The sequence below is a fragment of the Balaenoptera borealis genome, assembly GCF_965194805.1.
Source record: "Balaenoptera borealis genome assembly, chromosome: 16".
Taxonomy (NCBI): Eukaryota; Metazoa; Chordata; class Mammalia; order Artiodactyla; family Balaenopteridae; genus Balaenoptera; species Balaenoptera borealis.
The window spans coordinates 16,385,036-16,404,384 of NC_138872.1; the positions used below are offsets into that span (position 1 = coordinate 16,385,036).

The following is a 19,349-nucleotide window of genomic DNA, read 5'->3' on the forward strand; positions in this document are numbered from 1 at the left end:
TGAGACAGCAGTTGGGATTTATTTCGTGCTTGCTTCGTGTCAGGCACTATTCTAAGCACTTGTGTGTGTATATATATATATATATATATTTTTTTTTTTATTGAAGTATAGTTGATTTACAATGTGTTAATTTCTGCTGTACAGCAAAGTGACTCAGTTATACATACACATACTCTTTTTCATATTCTTTTCCATCATCGTTTATCATAGGATACTGAATATAATTCAGTATCCTATACACTAGGACCTTGTGGTTTATCCATCCTATATATAATGGTTTGCATCTTAAGCACTTGTACATTAATTCTTGTGATCCTAACCACAGCCTTGCCCTCCATTGCCTCTCCCAAGGCTCTGCTATGAACCATGTTCCTTACCCAGCAACTCACCTCCGCGATTGCAACCTTCAGAGGTTATTATTATCCCCAGTTGAGAATCCCAGAAGAAGGGGTTTTACTCAAAGCACTTGTTTGCTTATTTTTTTAATCAGAAAGTTCATCTTTCCAGAGCCTCCCAGCAGACTGCCCTAGTTTATTTTACAGATGAAACATCTGAGACTCAGAGAAGGGTAGGTTATACAGCTTAAAAAAAAAAAAAAAAGGCAGATCCAGAATGCTAATGCTAACCGAGATTTATTTTATCTGAAAAGCAGGGTCTTTTAGCCAATGCCTCTCCCTCTCTCTCTCTCTCTTCTTCACACACACACACACACACACACACACCAGCAAATGCCCCCCTGTTCCAGGATGGCAATGTTCTCTTGTTGTTGTTGACGCATGCTGCAAACCTGGGCATGGGAGCCCTTCTTTATCTCCTCAGCCATATCTGTAGCTGAGCCAAGAGGGTCAGCACAGATGGACTACGTCAGGTCTGGAGTCAGATGGGTTTTTTTAAACAATCCTAAACTTTAGTTTCTTCTTCTATCCTTGGAGATAATGTTATTTATCTGAGACAACTATTTTGAGAATTAAATGCAGTAATAGGCATAGAACACCCATCCATCCATCTATCCATCCCTCCATCCATCATCCATCCATCCCTATCTGACCCATTGGGAGATGATGAGTCTTCCTCTGGACACAGGGTCAGCCAAGTCTCACAATTGTGTTTTAACCTTGGATGAAGCCCCCCAGGCATGCCCAGCCCTTTAGCTATGCTATCTCCTCTAACCTCCGCCCTCTGTGAGATAGGTCCTGTTGTTCTCTCCATTTTACAGATGAGGAAATAGATTTAAAGTTGGGAAGTGACTTGCCCAAGGTCACACAGCTGGTGTGCGGGATAGGTCCCCAGGCTGTTTTGGCTCCTCAACCTCTGCCATTTCCACTGCCTCACATACTCCTGCTTGATGGTGAAAGAAAGAAGATCCCCTGGACCAGTCGAGAGACCAGTCCCTGATTCCTTGAGGCCATCTGCCCTTAGCTAATGATGATATCAAGTAATATTTACTGAGTCTTTACGATGTGCCTGGTGCCGAGGGCTTACACCCTCGCTTTCCTTTAGTCCTGCCTGCAAGAAGCCCCTAAGACACCCTCTGTCCACTTCAGAGAGAAGGCAACCAAGACCCAGAAATGATGAGTAATTTGTCTAAAGTCACAGAACAAGAGCTGAGATCTACTGGATTCCAGAGGCCAAGCTCTGCGCATGCATGTGACTGAAATCAGTTTATAAAATGCACCAAATTTTTGAAAATCCAAAATGTGCAAAGAAGTAAAACGAACATTCTCTTGAGCTTCCCTCCTTAGAAACAAAGCTCTGTTACTGGTCTCTTTGTGTTCTTCCACTAATTTTCTACGCAAATACAAACGTGTGTACATATATATGAATATATCTGTTCTGTTATCAGAAATGTAATATGCTATACTCTCTTCAGCTTACTTTTTTCACATAATTACTTGGAGGTCCTTCTCTATCTGCAAACAGATCTGCATTTTTTTTTTCTTCAGCAACGGGATAGCATTCCATCCTAAAGAGGCATCATGCTTTATTTACCCATCCTCTATTGCCGGTCATTGGGGTTACTTCCAATTCTGGGGTTACCCCGAGCAGCGGAGCCCCAGTCCTTCACCGAAACACACTCTTCCCTTACCCTGCGTCTAAGTTACACACTTACAGCAAAGATCATTCTCATTTTCCAATGCCCCAGGCTGTGCATTTCCTTCTATGGCTTCCCCTTGCTGAAATATCCAGAGCTGATGGTCCTCATTAGAGGAGCCGGCCGACTCTCCCCTTGGGTCCCATCCCACCTAGACCAGGAGCTAGTTCCGTGACCGAGACCCAGCAAGCTTCTCTGCAGGCTTCAAAGTGAGGATGATGTCTCCAGTTCCACGTTCTGTGAAATTTCCTAAAGACGCCCGGGATGCATCCCCACAAAGGCTGTCTCTGTGGGCGGGCAAAGTGAGCCGAGCCCCTACGCTGGGGCTCCTGCAGCCCCTCCAAGTACTTCCCATATCGGCTCCACCAGGCCTCCGTTGAGGAGTTTAGTGAAGCAAGTCACATGCCTCCCTTGGGTTTCCTGCCATTCTAGAGAAGCCCTTAGAGGGTCTTTGGGGTGCTAGGAAACACGTAGAGGGCCATCCCATGGTCTCCCAAACTTAACGGTGGTCCCACCACGTCCAGTCTTCCCCCGAAGCCCAGCTGCAGACCCCACTCACCATAGGGACTCTCCACCGGAGCCCCGAGGGGCGCGTTCACACTGACCATGGCCAAGCCCGCCCAGCCGGAGACCTGGGGGCATGGAGGAGCCTGGGGCCCACACACAACAACAGCGGGAGCTGGTCCACCAGGAAGGCAGTGAGTGCAGCCAGCTGCCACTGCCCGGTTATCTTATTGATTCTTCTAATCACCCAAGGTGGGTGGATACGTTAAAGAGTAACCAGTCACTTAGGGAACCTGTGGCTGGGGACTGTCACTGTTGCCATGGCAATGACAACCTGGCTAGACCAGAGGTCCACTAGGGCCCCAGTCCTGCATTCTGTGGTTGGGGGCTCTTGGAGCCAGAATGTGGGGAACACCAGCCCCCTCACCCCTCACTTGAGGGAAAGGACAGGCCAGGAGACGATGAGGAGGTGAGAGTCCAACCTGGGTTGGGTTTTATGGCTCCAAACAATGGGTGTGGCATGAAGCAAGAGGGAGGGGTAGAGGAGAAAAGGAGGAAGCTGGGGAATTGTATTTATTGAGCGCCTACTGGATGCTAGGAGTTGCAACAGGCATTGCCACATTTAAATTAAAACTTGAGATGAGGAAATTGAGGCACAGAAAGAAGTTGCTTGCCTGGAGTCTCCCAGCTGGTACAAAGAGGAGTTAGAATTCCAACCCACAATTTCCCTTTATCTAACATATATTTATGGAGCACCTACTGTATACCAGGCTCTGTGCTAGACTCCAGTGATATAGAAATGAGCAAAGAGACATCATTCCTGCACCCATGGAATTGTGGACTAATGGAGGAGATGGGCATTAATTAGATAACATTAAAGATATCATTGCAAAGACATAATTACAGATGGTGAGTGCTACGAGGAATGAAGAAACACAAGTATGCCTCCAGGCCCGTGGGTCAGAGGCACTCTGCCTGCTCCCTCCACCGGTCCATTTGTCTCCTTCGCCACACAAAACACAACCTACTGCCGAAATCTGCATCCTGGCCTCAGAATGCAGAGCCATCTTGCATCTTAGCTGTCCTGCATACTGGGCTACCATCTGGCTTTTGGGGGAACAGTCCTATTTCTTTTATCCCAATGTTGGGTCTCACAGCCTGACTTGGAATCCTGAGCTCAAGGTCTTCATCATGATGGGGAGGCTCAAATGAGAAGTAGGAAAACCTGAGACTCAGAAAAGTCAGAAAACCCCAGCTCCACCATCATCTTGCTGTATAGTTTTGGGTACATTATTTCATTTTCCCATAGTAACACCTACCTCACGTGTTGCTTCACTTCTAGACTAGCTAATTGATTTATTCCTCTCTGTCCACAGTCTCTTTTTCCCAGTATGCTTGCTCAGCAACCTCAAGGGGACCTCTCATCCCCTACTGATGGACACTGGGGTGTCTCCAGTCCTTTGTTCCTTCTGTTTCCTCCCTACCTGTTGCATCTTCCTGTCTTCATTTCCGCCTGTCCAGTGTGAAGCCCACAGTCCATCATCTTAGTTTCTCTCTTGCTTCTGTCTCAGTTCCTTTCCTTCTAACCACCTGACAAAAACCCAAGCCTGGAAGAGCCTAAGTATCTTGCTTTCTTCATGCCTACGAACCAGCAGCCAATCACTGTTGAAAAAAAACCAAAATCACTTAGCGAGACAGATGAGGGCCGCCAGAGATTAATGATCAACAATTTCGACAGGTGCCTCCACACTGCCTGGAACTTCAACCCTGTTTCTCTCCTCCTTGCTTTTCTATTTTCTGCCTCTATTTCAGATCTTTTCTCTCCTCAAAACTTTTCTATCTCATTCTCAGCAGGCTGAGACTTTACCTTCTTCACAGAGAAAATAGAAGCCTTCAACCTGGACCAGCCTCAACTCCCCACAAAAATTCACCTGCATCTGCACTTTGTTCACCTCCTTCCCTCCAGATCCACGTGGGGCCACACCCTCCCTCTTCCCACTGCTCAGGAGCCCCACGTGACCATGTGTGAGTTCTCCTACATATTCAACCTCTCCCTCTTTAAACTTTAAAAATCAACTTTACTGAGGTATAATATACATATAATAAAATGTACCCTTTTTTAGGTGTATAGTTTTATGAGTTTTGACAAATGTATACACCTATGTAACTATAACCTTAAGATACAGAACATTTCCATTGCCCCCAAAAGTTCCTTTTATTCCTCTGCAATTAATCCCCCAGCACCTTCCACTCCAGGTTACTGCTGATCTGCTGCTTGTCACACTAGAGTAGATTTGTCTTTTCTAGAATGTCATAGAATCAGGCAGGATTACTCTTGTGTCTGCCTTTTTTGCTCAGCCTATTTGTGAGTTTCACCTGTGTTAGTGTCCTTTTTTCTTGCTGAGTAGTATTCCATTGAATGAATATACTGCAACTTGTTCACCCATTCACCTTGTAACGGACATTGACTGGGGTTATCTCCAGTTTTGGACAATTACGAATTAAGCAGCGATGTACATTCATGGACAAGTCTTCTTGCAGGCATATGTTTTCATTTCCCTTGGTTAAATTTCTAGGAAAGGAATTGATGGCTGATATGGTATGTATATGTTTAATTTATAAGAAGCTCCAAAACTATTGTCCAAAGTGGCCATACCATTTTGCATTCCCACCAGCAAGGTAAGAGATCTCCTATTTACTCCACATCCTTATCACTGTTTGTTGCTGTCAGTCTTTTTAAATTTAACCATGTGATGTGATCTTTCCTCTTGCTTCCATTTACTTTAAACTAGTTTTATAAATGAAGCCAGTAGTAAATTCACGTGTTAAAAATGAAAATTGTACTAACAGCATAAAATGAAAAATAAGACTTTCTCCTACTTTAGTTCCCACATCTCACTCTATTGAACTTTTAAACAAATTCTTGTATGTATTTCCAGAAATTATACACCTATACACTGCTATGGACTGAACTGTGTCCTCCCAAAATTCATATGTTGAAAATCTAACTCCCAATGTGATTGTATTTGAAGACAGGGCCTTTATGGACCTAAATAAGATTAAATTAGGTCATAAGGGTGGCGTCCTGATCCAATAGGATTAGTGCCCTTATAAGAAGAGACATGAGAGCGCCCTCTCTCTCTCTCTCCTGCCCCCACCATATGCAGACATAGTGAGAAGTAGTTGTCTGCAAGCCAGGAAGGGAGATTGCACCAGAACGCAACTATACTGGTACCTTGAGCTCAGACTTTCAGCCTGCAGGATGGGAAAAAATTTTCTCATGGTTAAGCCACCCATCTATGGTATTTTGTTGTGGCAGCCCAAGCTGACTCAGACATACACACATGTAAATGCATATAAATACACGGGAACATATTAAACACACTCTTCTGTCACTTACTTTTCCCTCCTTAGTGTCTAAGGGCTATCTCCATGCCAACATACCTGCCTCATTCTTTGAGTGGCTACGTATTGTGTGAATGTCCTATAGGTGATTTTTCTAGTCTCCTATTGCTGGACACTAAGGTTGTCTCCAGGCTTTTGCCACTACATAAAGTGAATGTCTTCATAAACTTAAAAAATGTCCTGACCCAGATGTAGGGAGTATATCTGTAGGACAAATTTCTAGAGACAGAATCCTATCAATATTTAAACATGCTACAATATCTCTTTTATTAAAAAAGCAACTTCTGGGACTTTCTTCGCGGTCCAGTGGTTAAGACTCTGCGCTTCCACTGCAGGGGACATGGGTTCGATCCCTGGTGGGCGAAATAAGATCCTGCATGCTGCGCGGCCAAAAAAAAGCAACTTCCCTCCACAGCTTCCTCTTCCATTTCAGTGACTCCGTCACCTCTCTCCTCCCTCTTGATGTTGAACTTTTATTTTTTATTTTTTGGCTGCGTTGGATCTTTGTTGCTGCGTGCGGGCTTTCTCCAGTTGTGGCGAGTGGGGGCTACTCTTCGTTGTGATGTACGGGCCTCTCATTGCGGTGGCTTCTCTTGTTGTGGAGCACGGGCTCTAGGTGCACGGGCTTCAGTAGTTGTGGCACACAGTCTCAGTAGTTGTGGCTCATGGGCTTAGTTGCTCCGCAGCATGTGGGATCTTCTTGGACCAGGGATCAAACCCGTGTCCCCTGCATTGGCAGGTGGATTCTTAACCACTATGCCACCAGGGAATCCTGATGTTGAACTTTTAAAATAGCCATCTACGCTAGCGCCAGGTACTGTTCCAAGTGCTTTCCATGTATTCATTCATTTAATGTTTTGAAGGACCTAATGAGGCAGATATGATTAGTGTCCCCATTTATAGGTGAGACTGAGGCACTAAGATCTCGACTTACGGAAGCACACTTGGCCACTGAGTTAAATTTGTGCCGAGGCAGTCTGGCTCCAGAGTCCATGCTCTTAACCCTCTTGGTTGGTGAATGTATGAGCAAATGAGAAATCAGATGGGATTGGGAGATGAAGATCTTCAAAAAACATAAAATATTACAGAGGTTTGAAAGCTGTTTCAGATTTCTTGCAGCAAAAGTTCCCTGGTGGACTTCCCTGGACTTGACCTCAGTTTTTATGTCTGTAAAATGGGGATGGGATCAGTACGTATCACCTAAGATAGCAGTGATAATTCAATGAGATTAAGAGTGTACTCAGCAGCTCATAAATGCCAATGGTCATTATTCTCGTTATCCTGATAGGACACAGGAAGGTAACGTGGGACCCTCAAAACAGCACAGGCATTGAGGTTGGATGGAGCTGAAATCAGATCCCATGTCTGTTCCTTACTAGCTATGTGACCCTATACATGCCATTGAATCCAGAGGGTCACATGCCACTTAAATTTCCAGAACATTTTGGGAATTTTACATAGGGTTGGCAAGCCATTTCCCCCCTACCCAATAAAAGTACATTAATAATTTTTTAGGAAATCTAACATTTATTATCACCATTGTGTAATAAATGAAAGGACATTTTAATACCCCCCCCCCAAAAAAGCAGGCGGGATATAATCTAAGAATAATGAACTCAGAACAGCGTCCTTGTTTTTATTTCACTACTGGGAACTTCTGCTAAGCCTCATTTTTCTTAGTTGTAAAGTGGAGTGATAATACAGACACATGCACGTGTGATCTAGCTGATGTACCTAGTGCAAAGGAAGGGCTGAGGGGCTGTTAGCCCCTCCCCTGGCCTTCCTCTTGAGCTGGTTTCCCCTCGCTCCATCTCCCCTACTCCATTTCCCTCTCTCCTCTTTTGATCCTCTTGAGAGCTGAGACAGGGACCAGAAAGAGCCATTGCACGGGATCTCAAAGGACTTTATTGAGGGCGGAGGGAGGTGGTGTTGATACGCAAAAGACATAGCCCAGGTGGGAATGACCAAGAAGGAAGAAAACTCACTCCGTTGACAATGTAGGGACTCTGGGGAAAGGGGGCCTGTTTTCCATCCAGGTCTTTGAAAGGAGCTCTCTCCAGCCAGGCAGGGAGTGGGCCCCAGCTGGAGGGCAAGGTCTGAGAGAGATTTTACTATCTCTAAAGACAAAAGGACTTTTGTGTGTTATGATAACTGGGTGGGGTGGGGTGGGGAGAGGGGAAATGGTTTCTGGGAATGAGAATGAGATTCCAAGGGAGAAATAAGGAGGGTGAGAGAAAGAGAGACCAGTAGGTGAAAGAGAGACACCAAGGCAGAGAGAGTGGCAGGAAGAAAAAAACGCTGAAAGAGGGAGTTCCCCCAGGCCAGCTTCGGCTTTAACCTCTCAGTTCTGACATTCAGAGAGGTGTCTGGAACAGCCTGAAGGGATTGTCAGAGCCTGAGCTTAAACCTGGGTGCTTTAGTGGACAGGGACAAGCCGTGTGGCTCTCAGTAAGTCACACCCCTTCACTAAGCCTCAGTATGCCCATCTGTAAAAGGGGTGCCTGGACCCTGCGGTGGCTCCAGTAACAAACACTGTGGGTGGGGTGCCCATATGCTAATCTCAGTTATTTTTTAAAAGCTTGCAGCTGAAATGGTCCCATCTGAGAGAGGGAGACCACAGGTCCTCAAAGGCTGCCCAGAAGCTGGTTGGCTATTATTGGATGAATGAAGGTAGGTTTCAGGATAAAGATTATTTAATAAATACCTTTTATTGGATGGACAAAGACTTGTGGGGTTGAGGCCTGAGAGTCACAAAACTGCTGCCACTTCTCCTTCCAGCCCTGGCTCTGGGAAAACTGAGTCAATTAAAGATGCAGGCCTCTTTCCCAGAGGCCGCAGGAAAAAAAGATGTAACAGGTAAGAAGGAAGGCAAGGAGGTTGTTTTCTTCTGGCACATGCTGGACATTTAGGAAATGGAATCAGGAGGGAAAATTCAGACTGGTGAAGTAAGCCAAACTCATGTCCTTAAAAAAAAATCGCTTGACCCGGTCTTTGGGAAGGGACTCTTGGAGGGTCAGGCCCAGCTGGAGCCCTGCCGGAGCCCAGGGAAAATTCAGAACCACAGGAGCCTGTTGGATTTGAGCCCCTAGAAGCACATGTTGCTGTTGCAGCTGCCTTGGTAGCTGGGAGGGCAGGCAGAACACGGCCTCCCCATCTTGTATGGCGCCTCGCCGATCCAGTTGCCCCTGGAAGAGAAAAGGTCCCAGGGAGGCGGGGTCGGGGGACAGTTACATGGAGCCGCCTTCACAGAGGTTTCCAAATCTCAGCAGTGCCACTGTCTGGCCCTGTGACCAAGTCACACCTGCAAGCCTCAGTCTCTTCATCTGTAAAACCAATAGAAGACTTCCCTCCCACACAGGGATGCAGCAGCAGATCAAATAATGGATCCATGTGCGCATGCCTCTAGCACCTCACCTGGCAGATAAGTGGCTCGCCAGGACATGCTGATTTTCTTATTCCTTCCACCCCACCCTCACCTCCCAGCACAAACACCCCCCTCCCCTCCCCAGCGGGCGGGTCTGAGTTCTGGTCCTGGATTCTGCCACCTGCCAGTTGGTGACAGAATAAACCACCTCATTTCTTGAGCCTTGATTTTATCCTCTGAATAAAATAAATAAGTGAAATGGTGTCCATAAAAATTATGTGAAAACACTTTGTAACTTACAAGGTGGTATGCAAATGAGAACTAGAATAATTAGATACTGAGTATAATTCACTCATGGGGGACATGCCCATGAAGGCTCTTTGTGGCCACTGCTGTACATTTATTTCTTCAATGGCCTTATCCCAAATCCATCCTACCTGCTCCGGAGTGAATCCTCTCAATGAACCACAGCCTTTAGGGAGGAGGAGGGTAGGGGGCCATTGCTTTAAGGTTACAGATTTTCTCTTTGGGGTGATGAAAACATTTTGGAAATAGTGATTAATGCCACTGAGTTGTATACTTAAAAATGGCAAATTTTATGTTACATATATTTTACCACGATTGAAAAAATGAATAACGTAATATACCCAAAACCCATTGAATTGTACACTGCAAATGGGTAAGTTATATGGTATGTAAATTATATCTCAATAAAGCTGTTTAAAACAAAAGAACAAACCTTCATCATATCATTCTCCTGCTCAAGAACTTTTAGTGGCTCCCCATTGCCTGTGCAGGGGTTGGCAATGTAAAGGGCCAGATAGTAAATATTTTAGGCTTTGGAGACCAAATGTCTTTATTGCATGAAAGCAGCCCTAGACGATATGTAAACAAATATCGTAGCTGTGTTTCAATAAAACTTTATTTATGAAAATAGGCAGGAGGCCAGATTTTGGCTGTGAGCTGTAGTTTGCTGGCCCCTAGCTTATGAATCACATCTACAGCTTTCAGTCAGGCCTTCCAGACTGCTCTAGCAGCAAGTGGATCCAGCTTACACACCTCATCTTTCCACAACTCGCTTCTCCATCCCAGCCCACAGATTTCTCTTTTCCCCCCTCTTTGTCTTCTCAAAGCCTAAAATCACTCCCCCAGTTCTTGCTAAGAGCTACCTAATAATCTCACCACTGACCTGTAGTGTTAGTTACCTTTCAAGTCCCAGTGCCTTATTTTCTCACACATTAAACCAACACTCTTTGTGGACAGAAATGGAATCTTTTTCCTCCAAAAGTGATTGTTGAATGACTGTAAGTAAAGTCAGCCAAAGTGCTTAGAAAAGTATGCATTTCTGGTTTCATATGGGTTCATTCATTCATTCATTCCACAAACACTTCCAGAGCATCTAGTGGGCATCAGGCCTTGTGCCAGATGCTGTGAGTTCTCCGTTTTCAAAAGGTGCTCCCGGAGTGAAAACATATGCATGCTTGTAAGTACATAAAAGATCTCCAGAAGGTTATGCAAGAAACTTACAGAGGGGAAGTGTGGGCAGGGGAGGGAGACAACATTCTGTGTTTACCTTTTTTCATACCCACTGAATTTTATAGCATGTACATCAGTATAAAATGTAATAAAATTTTAAACAATAATAAATAAATATATCAAACGCTACCAGTTTTTCCAGTAGGAAAAAAAAAAGGTGTTCCTGGAAGTTTGGGGGCAGGGAATGTGGGTGGTGGAGACACCAGGGATGATGGAATAAAAGTCATTCTTTTTTTTGTTTAATTTAACCACTTAGAAAAGAGTTCTGCTTGAAAGAACAAAGGTTTGAAATCACTGTAGTAAAAGGATACCAAAATGAATCAGGTCTATTTCCTGCCCTCAAAGAGTTTATAACCTAGTTATAATCCTGGCCACTATTTATTTAACATGTACTATGGGCAACTATGTACCAAGATCCTCTGTGAGCCAGGTAGCATTAGCCCTATTTTAAAAGAGGAGGCTGAGACCCAAGGAGATGAAATGACTTATCCAAAGTCCTCAGTGTGTACATGGTAGAGCTGAGAACCAAACCCAGGTCTAGTAATAAGAATAAGAACCAACATATATTCCAAAATATTATGAGCCTGGGGACATTACCTGGGTCAGCTCACTTAATTCTCTCAACAATTCTATAAGTAGATACCATTTTACTCCCATTTTGTAGATGAAAAACAGGCATGGAGAAGTTGAATCACAAATTTGAACTCTGACAGTCTTGACTCCAGAGCCTAAAAATCTTAACAACTATACGGTTAATAGTCAATGCTTCAAAAATTCAATATGTCAGCAAACAAATTGGAACAGTTCCTTAAGCTGTGTGTGACGGAATTTGCTTTGTTGCATTTTTCCATATCTGATAAAGCTGGGCTGCATTATGACACTTTGTCAATAGATGTCTCCATCTAACAAATATCTTGACTTGAGAATCTGAGTTTGGGCTACCAATGACTTCCAGAACATCAGGATAGTACAGTAGATAGAACATGAAATCAAAAGACTTGTGTTTCAAACAGCTCTGCTACTTATTGGCTTTGTGGCTTTTGGTAAATTACTTAACCTCTCTGATCCTCAATGTCTTCATCTGTAAAAAGAGTAAATATTTTCCCAGTGTCCTTCCCTTTTTCCTTCTTTCTCTCTTTCATCTCTTCAATGAGATAATAAGGGGAAAGTGTTTTGTAAATGATCAAGAGCTACGTGAGAGTAAAAGGCAGTTATGACTATGTAATCTTGAAACTCTGAATATCATGTTTACTTAGAATTTGTTCCCGTTTGTGTATGAGAGTCTGTAATCTGTTTTGTATGAGAATCTGTTGCAAGTTTGTATACTGTACGTTGGATGGGAACTCCCATCCCCCTTTCTCTGTGTTTCCAGGAGACTAGCATATGAAGACCACTCTTGACTTCTCTCCCACCAAGCTGACTGGAGAGTCTAGGAGAAGCAGCTGAGCATACTCATTGCATCCTTCCTTTCTTTCCTATGGGACCTGCCTGCCTGTAGGGAGCATGTATTCTTGGTTGCTCTATTTCTTGTGGGAAGCTTAGAGGGGCTGGCACTGCACTTAGAAGAGGCCTATGGTTGGCCAATGTTGCCTGTCAGTGGATATGAAGGTCTAATTCAACAGTGAGATATTTGCAAGCCCACTTGGCTGGCAGACCTAAGCCACATTCTCCACTGTTGGCTTCATCAGGGACACTGCCTATCCACCTGCCTTGGTCCTCTGTCTATCTCCCAATCGATTCTGAAACTTGGGTAAAGAAAAAGGATTCTTGATTGACTCTAAAAGTACTGAATTGTATGGTGTTCAGGTTATTTAGAACGGAGGAGGGCAGGGTGTCCTGTATGTCTTCCTTTTCTGAGAATCCTGCCCACTCCACCTCAGGGTCCACCCTCCTGCCCCAGAGCCCCCTCTGCCTCAGAGCTGCACTCACTTAATGGCGTAGTTGCAGACCAGGTACACAGCCTGGTGCCAGGTGCTGCCCAAGACACGGATGCTGCCACAGGTGTGGATGGCACAGCCCAGCCGATTGGAAGATGCCCACACCATCTGGGGAGGGACAAAGACAAAGGAGGCTGTGAGAAGGACTTGGGGCTGAAAGGTTCTTGGGCTTGCTGTGTCAGGGTGGATGCATTAGATGAGGTTTTCCTGGGGGAGGCAGCTGTCTCAGGGTGAGGGGACTAGAGGCATATTGTACTATAATGTTTCTCAAAATTTTTTCCACTATAACCAACAGTAAGGAATACATTTTATATTGTTACCCAGTGTACCAACACACACACACACACACACACACCCTTACCCCTCCTCAAACAATTTGAACAAAAGTTTTATGAACCAATATTTAATCTTATCATATAGAATGATATATGCTAATATGTTCTATACCTTTCAATTAGATTTCTTTCTTTCTTTTTTTTCCCCCTAGTGACCAATGTTTGAAAATCATTGTCATGTTGGAAGTTAAAACACAAACTTTGGAGTTAAACAGCCTTGGATCAGAATCTCAATATCACTAGCTGTGTGACTTTGACCAAGTCACTTAACCCCTCTGTGCCTGGTTTCTCCTTTGGTAAAATGGAGGTAATAATATTTCATGGATGTCAGGAAGGACATTTGGTTTAGGCCTCACATTTCCTAGGGGGTCTCAAATTTCAGTTTTTAACATTTACTGCAAATGAGTCACAGAGAGATTGGCAGACCTGAAAGTAGACATTTTTCCTACCATTGAAAACTTCTGGTCCTATTTCTTGCAACATTATACTGCATTGTATTTTTATGTATAATAAGTGGTAGCAACTTCAATATTAGCACTCAAAATATACTACAATCTTTTGTAATCTTATCTGGCGTTTCTTTTTTTAAGACAGCAGGAGCCTTAGAAAATAAAAAATACTAGAAAATGTTTGGACCTATTGAAATCAAAGGCAGTCTTGAACTTGTCAGACCACACATCTCCATTTTGGGGTCAAACAATATGGTCCACCGACCTAAGACCCTCAAAACAAGATCCAGTTCAGCTCAATTCAATGTACACACAACTTTCCAGGAACAGGCTCGTTATGTAAAAGGAAGTCTGTTAAGGGCCTCTGTTTTATTTCTAATTGCTGTCCCACCACATTCTTTTTCTTCTAAGGTAGAGGATTTGTTTTCTCATCAGCCCTACATCCCAACAAAGGTGTACCTGGGTATAGTGAGAGCACACAGGGCCACTGCAGCGCAAGGGGCAGCGCGGGGTGCAGTCCTTCGGGACCGGAAACAAGTAATGACGCTTCTCCTCAGACCAAGACTTCACGAGATCCACCACCGAGCGGTACCTGCAGAGGCGGAGAAGATAGAAGAAAAGTCACTCTGCCATCAGCGTGCTCAGTGACCTTGTTGAGTGATGGAGTGAAGGAAGGGCAGCGGTTCACTCACCGGCCAGAATGGATGGAAAGGTTCTGGCCCACGTATCTCATCAGCTGTGAGGGCCCGTGAGCCCAAATGCACTGCGTGGCCCAGGCCTCAGCAGACCTGGCCAGCCGCTTGTCCCAGACCTGGGAAAAAGAAAGGTCATGAAATTCCCCGGGGGAACAAACACCATCATTTCAACAGTGTCTAGAGATGCACGTATACATGGTACGTTGACTCCCCATCTCCTTTGGAACCCTGCAACCAATCCACTTGATAAATTAGAACACTGAGGCTCAGAGAAGGCCTACGACTTCAAGGTCAAAGGCAAGTCCACACCAGAGCCGAGATCCACACCTAGGTCTCTGACTCCTAGTCTAATGCCCTTTTTCCTTCACTGGACTTCAAGCTTGGGGCTCTCTGCTCTGAGCGGGGTCCCAGGGTATGGGCCTAGGAGTTCCCAGCAGTCCCTAGAAGTGACTCAGCCCAGAGTGATGGGAAGAGAATGGGTTTTTTTTTTCATTTATTGTATTTTTTTCAATGTGTTTATTTTATTTTTTAAAGATTTAATTTTATTTATTTTTGGCTGCGTTGGGTCTTTGTTGCTGCGCACGAGCTTTCTATAGTTGCATCGAGCAGGGGCTACTCTTCCTTGCAGTGCGCGGGCTTCTCACTGTGGTGGCTTCTCTTGTTGCGGAGCACGGGCTCTAGGCGCGCGGGCTTCAGTAGTTGTGGCTCGCGGGCTCTAGAGCATAGGCTCAGTAGTTGTGGCCCATGGTCTTAGCTGCTCCGTGGCATGTGGGATCTTAGTTCCCAGACCAGGGATCGAACCCATGTCCCCTGCATTGGCAGGCGGATTCTTATCCACTGCGCCACCAGGGAAGTCCCCAATGTGTTTATTTAAACATTAAAATTTTTTAATTCAAAAGGTTCTTTTTTTAACAGTGAAAACATGAACAAATTTAATATGTAAGATGTTTGAAGGAGGAAAAGTGGAGAGTCTTTCATCCCCATCCTACACTCGTCCCTCCAGCCACCCTGACCCTGGAGGCAACTGTCACTGTGAGTTTCTTGTGTCCTGTTCCAGAAATATTCTACACCTGTAAATATATTATATATGCACATGTATATTTACATATGTAATTATATATCTTATATGGTATATACATAAAATAATTATATATTACATGCATACAATAATTTTATATATATATATATATGAATTTTTTTGACAAATGGCAGGACTCCAGACATTCTATTTGGCCCCTAGCTCTTTTCACTTAACCAGATGGGTTACCTTAATGATGATTCCACATCAGTACATAGAGAATACCTTCCTCATCCTTCGTAACAGCTTCTTAATTTTCCAATCTCTGAATGCTCCAACTTTTATAACTTGAAAAAGCATCACTTAAAAAAAAAATACTAGTTCCCTTCCACTCTGACTTCCTGGGATTCTGAGATATTATTCTTTTATTCGTTTCATCTGTTCATTCAGCAAATATTGAACAAGGACTCACAGTCTAACAAGGAAATGAGATGTTAAACAATCATTACAATTGGCGGGTGTGAGAATGTGAAACGGGACCCGGTCTTTCTTGGAGCCAGAGGAGGGAAAGGGCTCCTTAAGCCAGGGATGTTTAGCCAGATACCAGTCCTGTGGGCTGAAGCTAGCTAGTGAAGCAATGGGGATCCCCAAAGAGGGGTCCAGACATCTCCCCAGAGATGTTGGACTCATCCATTTTTAGGGAAAGCAGAGGAATGTTTCCTTCGTGCCACAAAGGGGTGAACCGAGGTAGAGGCATGCAAACATCAAACCCACACTCACTGACACTCCTCGGGCCCCTGGTGAGCTGTCTAGCTCTCTCTGTCCTACAAAGCATGCAATAATTAAACACCTGCTGTGGGGAGGGCCTCGCACACAGGCTGGTGCTCAATAAATGTGTCATTGTTTGAAAACTAGAAGGCCTTCTACATGCCAGTCACTGTGTTAATCAATGGATGAGTCAGTTAATGAACAAATAAATGGCTCCGCCGCCTCCAGCTGCCTGCCATTTGGGCTCCTATCCCCACCCCTCCCAACACCTTATTGCGACCTGATGTCGTGTTACAGGTAACTTTTGTGGTTGATCTTTGTTTTCTATCATCCCCACTAAAATGGAAGCTCTGTGAGGGACGAGACCTTGTCCATCCTGTTCTCGGCAGCATCCACGAGGCGTAGCGTGGTGCCTGGCTCCAAGCAGGAGCTGGTACGTAAGTGAATGGACACGCTGCAGAAGGATAAGCCTTTGCAGGCTGTTGAGGGGGCAGGTGTTTATCTTCGAGGGGGCAGGTCAGCAATCCCTTTGCCTAAAGAAATCTGTAGGTGGAATGGAAGCCTATCTCTCCAGGCTGCTTTGGGACAATGGTCCTGGGGGAGGGGCTGCGATAAAGAGAAAGGTTCCCTCCTCCCCTCCGGAGTCTGGCTTGTTGGGGGACGGGGGTGAGAGCCCCCCACCCTGCCTCTTTGAAGGAAGACATCCCAGCTGCCTCTGCTGGTCAGCTGCTGTTTCTCCTCAGCCTGAGACCCCCACTCCCACCCCAGGTACCAGACCCCATCTTTCCAAATTCTACCTCCACAGGCTTGCTGAGGACAGTTTGGGTGTGTCCATCAAACCACTGGGGCAAAGAGACAATGGCAGGGAAAGCTCCAGCCACCCGCCGCCCCCTGCGGCTCCCTGGCTGGAAGCCAGAATTCTTGGAAAAGGTATTGTGTTAGTTAAGACAGCTTTAGCAGCCGGCAGACCTGGGATGCAATCCCAACTGGGTGACCTTCAGCAAATTAATTCCCTGCATCTTGATTTCTTTATTTGGAAAATGGAGATAATTCCCACCTTGAAGGAAGAGGGTTACACGTAAGTGCCTGGCGCACAGGAGATGCTCCATAAATCACAGTCCTCTGCTCCTGCCTGCAGAAAGGACCTATACAACCGCCTTAGTTTTCTCATCTGTAAAATGGGCAGACGAATTCCTGACCATTCCACAGGACCCAGATGCCCAGATACTGGCTAGTGAGGCCAGGCTGGTGAATGGTCCAGTCTTTCCAGGACACACTGAGTGGACTGGCGTTTGCTGGAGGAGGCACTGGGAGGGCATGGGGACTCACCATATACTCCATGTTGGCGGCAGGTGGGTGCACGCTGGCCCGGATGTGGTTGTGATAATCCAATAAGGCACTCATGTCCCGGGCAGAGATGTGGCGCTTCCGCCGGTACCGGGGCACCCCCAGGTCAGTCAGGGGTCGCACAGCTGTGCCCTCGGTCTGGGCCAGTGCCAGGGTGGCATTGGGCATCAAGGTGTTCATTGTCTGGCCTGCCCAGAAGAGCAGGCCTGCCAGGCCCACGGTGCCGGGCAGCAGGGGCATGGCTGGCTGGAAGGGTCACACGTCTGGCCTTGTGCAGTCAGAGCCGGCTGCCTGGAGGGGGCGGTCATTAGGGCACCAAACCCTGAGTGCTCTCCAGCATTACCACCCCAGAGGCTGCTATCTACTGGGAACTTGGCAAAGACCTCCTGACTCGGCTCTCGTCCAGGGGCACAACACCCCATTCTTCCCACCCCAGTGGACTAAGTGGATGGGGCAATGGGAAGAAATGCCCAGACAGTGGTTAAATCTGGACCAGGCGCTGGGGTGAGATGACGCTGCCACTTCAAAGCCATGGTTTCATCCCACCAGCCCAGGAGGCAGAACCCCGTCCTCCCCAGCCTGGACACCCTCTTCACCAATCTTGCTGGAAGTGGGCTCCATCGGTGCCCTCAGAGGGGCAGTGCCCACCTTCCCCAAGGTATAGTGCAGGACACTCTTGTCCCTGGGTTGCTGCAATTTCGGGATTGAGAGCAAGATAGAAAGAAGCAGAAAGAAAGTAAAATGAGAAACAAAAAAAAATGAGGGAGAAGAAAAGGTGATTGACAAAAAGAGTTACAGAGAAAAGGCATGAAAGAAAGAAAAAGGTAGATACAAGAGAGAATGAGAGACAATGACGGGGGCAAAAAGAGAAAAAACATGGGAGAGACAGAAAGAGAGGTAGAACGAGAGAAAGGGGAAAAAGAGAACAGAAAAAAATGGAGAGAAAAGAGAAGAGAGCCAGAGAGAGGCATCTGGAGACGAGGCACCAGGCTCTCCAGGGTCGCGTACCCAGGATGGGCAGCCCAGGCGGGTGGCAGGAGGCGGCTGAGGAGGCAGAGGACCGCTGCAGACACCCTGGCCCGCCTGGCAGCACAGCGACTTTAAAGGTCCCCCAGGAGGTGATGGCATCTGACGTCCCAGCTCCACAGCCCTCTCCCCTTCCCGCCGGACCAGACTTGGCCAGGAGGCTCCGCCTGCCGGTCTGTGGGCTTTTCTCTCCCGCCCTCTCATGCCTCTGCTGTTCCACCTGGAATGCGCAGGGCTGAGGCTGAGCTGCTGGTCAGGATCGGGATGCAGTCATGGCAGGGATTCCAGGACAAAATACCACCTCCCCTCCGGAGACCCCAGATCCGGAGGCTACTCTCTGCCTTCCAGACCCCAACATATTATGGCCATCTAGCACCCAGAGAGTATTTTCTGACTGTTTTCCCCACAAAGCCCTCCAGCCCCAGAGTTGGCAGTTTTCGTATAGCCTCATCTAATGAGCCTGGCTGAGCCTGACACACACGCTCAGCCAACCCTCAGAAGCAGATACGATCGCTCTCCATTTACAGATGAAAAACCGATCCCCAAAGAGGTGAAAGAACAGCCCAAAGTCAAGCCAGCCTGTCTGCAGTGGAGCCAGGATTCAAATCCAGGTCTGACCCCAGGGTCCTGCTAGTATGTAAAAAGGACGTCATTTCTGTAACCAAACCACATATAGATGCATAGGGAAAAAAACTCTACAGGAATATTCCCTGCGATGCCACTCAAACATAGCACCATGCAGCCTAATTAATCAAACCCATGGATCTGGGTTCAAATCCCCATTATTTTGTTTTTGGGTTTTTTTTGCTGTCCTTTTTTTTTTTTTTTTAATAAATTTATTTATTTATTTATTTATTTATTTATTTATTTATT

General features: G+C 45.9%; 1 protein-coding gene and 1 long non-coding RNA gene across 2 annotated transcripts in view; both read right to left on the reverse strand.

The window, feature by feature from the left end:
- LOC309614097 overlaps positions 1-19,349 on the reverse strand; it is a 150,795-nt gene that overhangs the window by 131,156 nt on the left and 290 nt on the right. The window lies entirely within an intron of this gene.
- Positions 110-17,728, reverse strand: R3HDML (R3H domain containing like). Its single transcript, XM_082361869.1, is given in 6 exon segments — positions 110-9,086; positions 9,090-9,186; positions 12,831-12,946; positions 14,082-14,214; positions 14,315-14,433; positions 17,433-17,728. Coding segments are annotated over 6 exon segments (756 nt in total). The 5' UTR covers positions 17,691-17,728; the 3' UTR covers positions 110-9,053.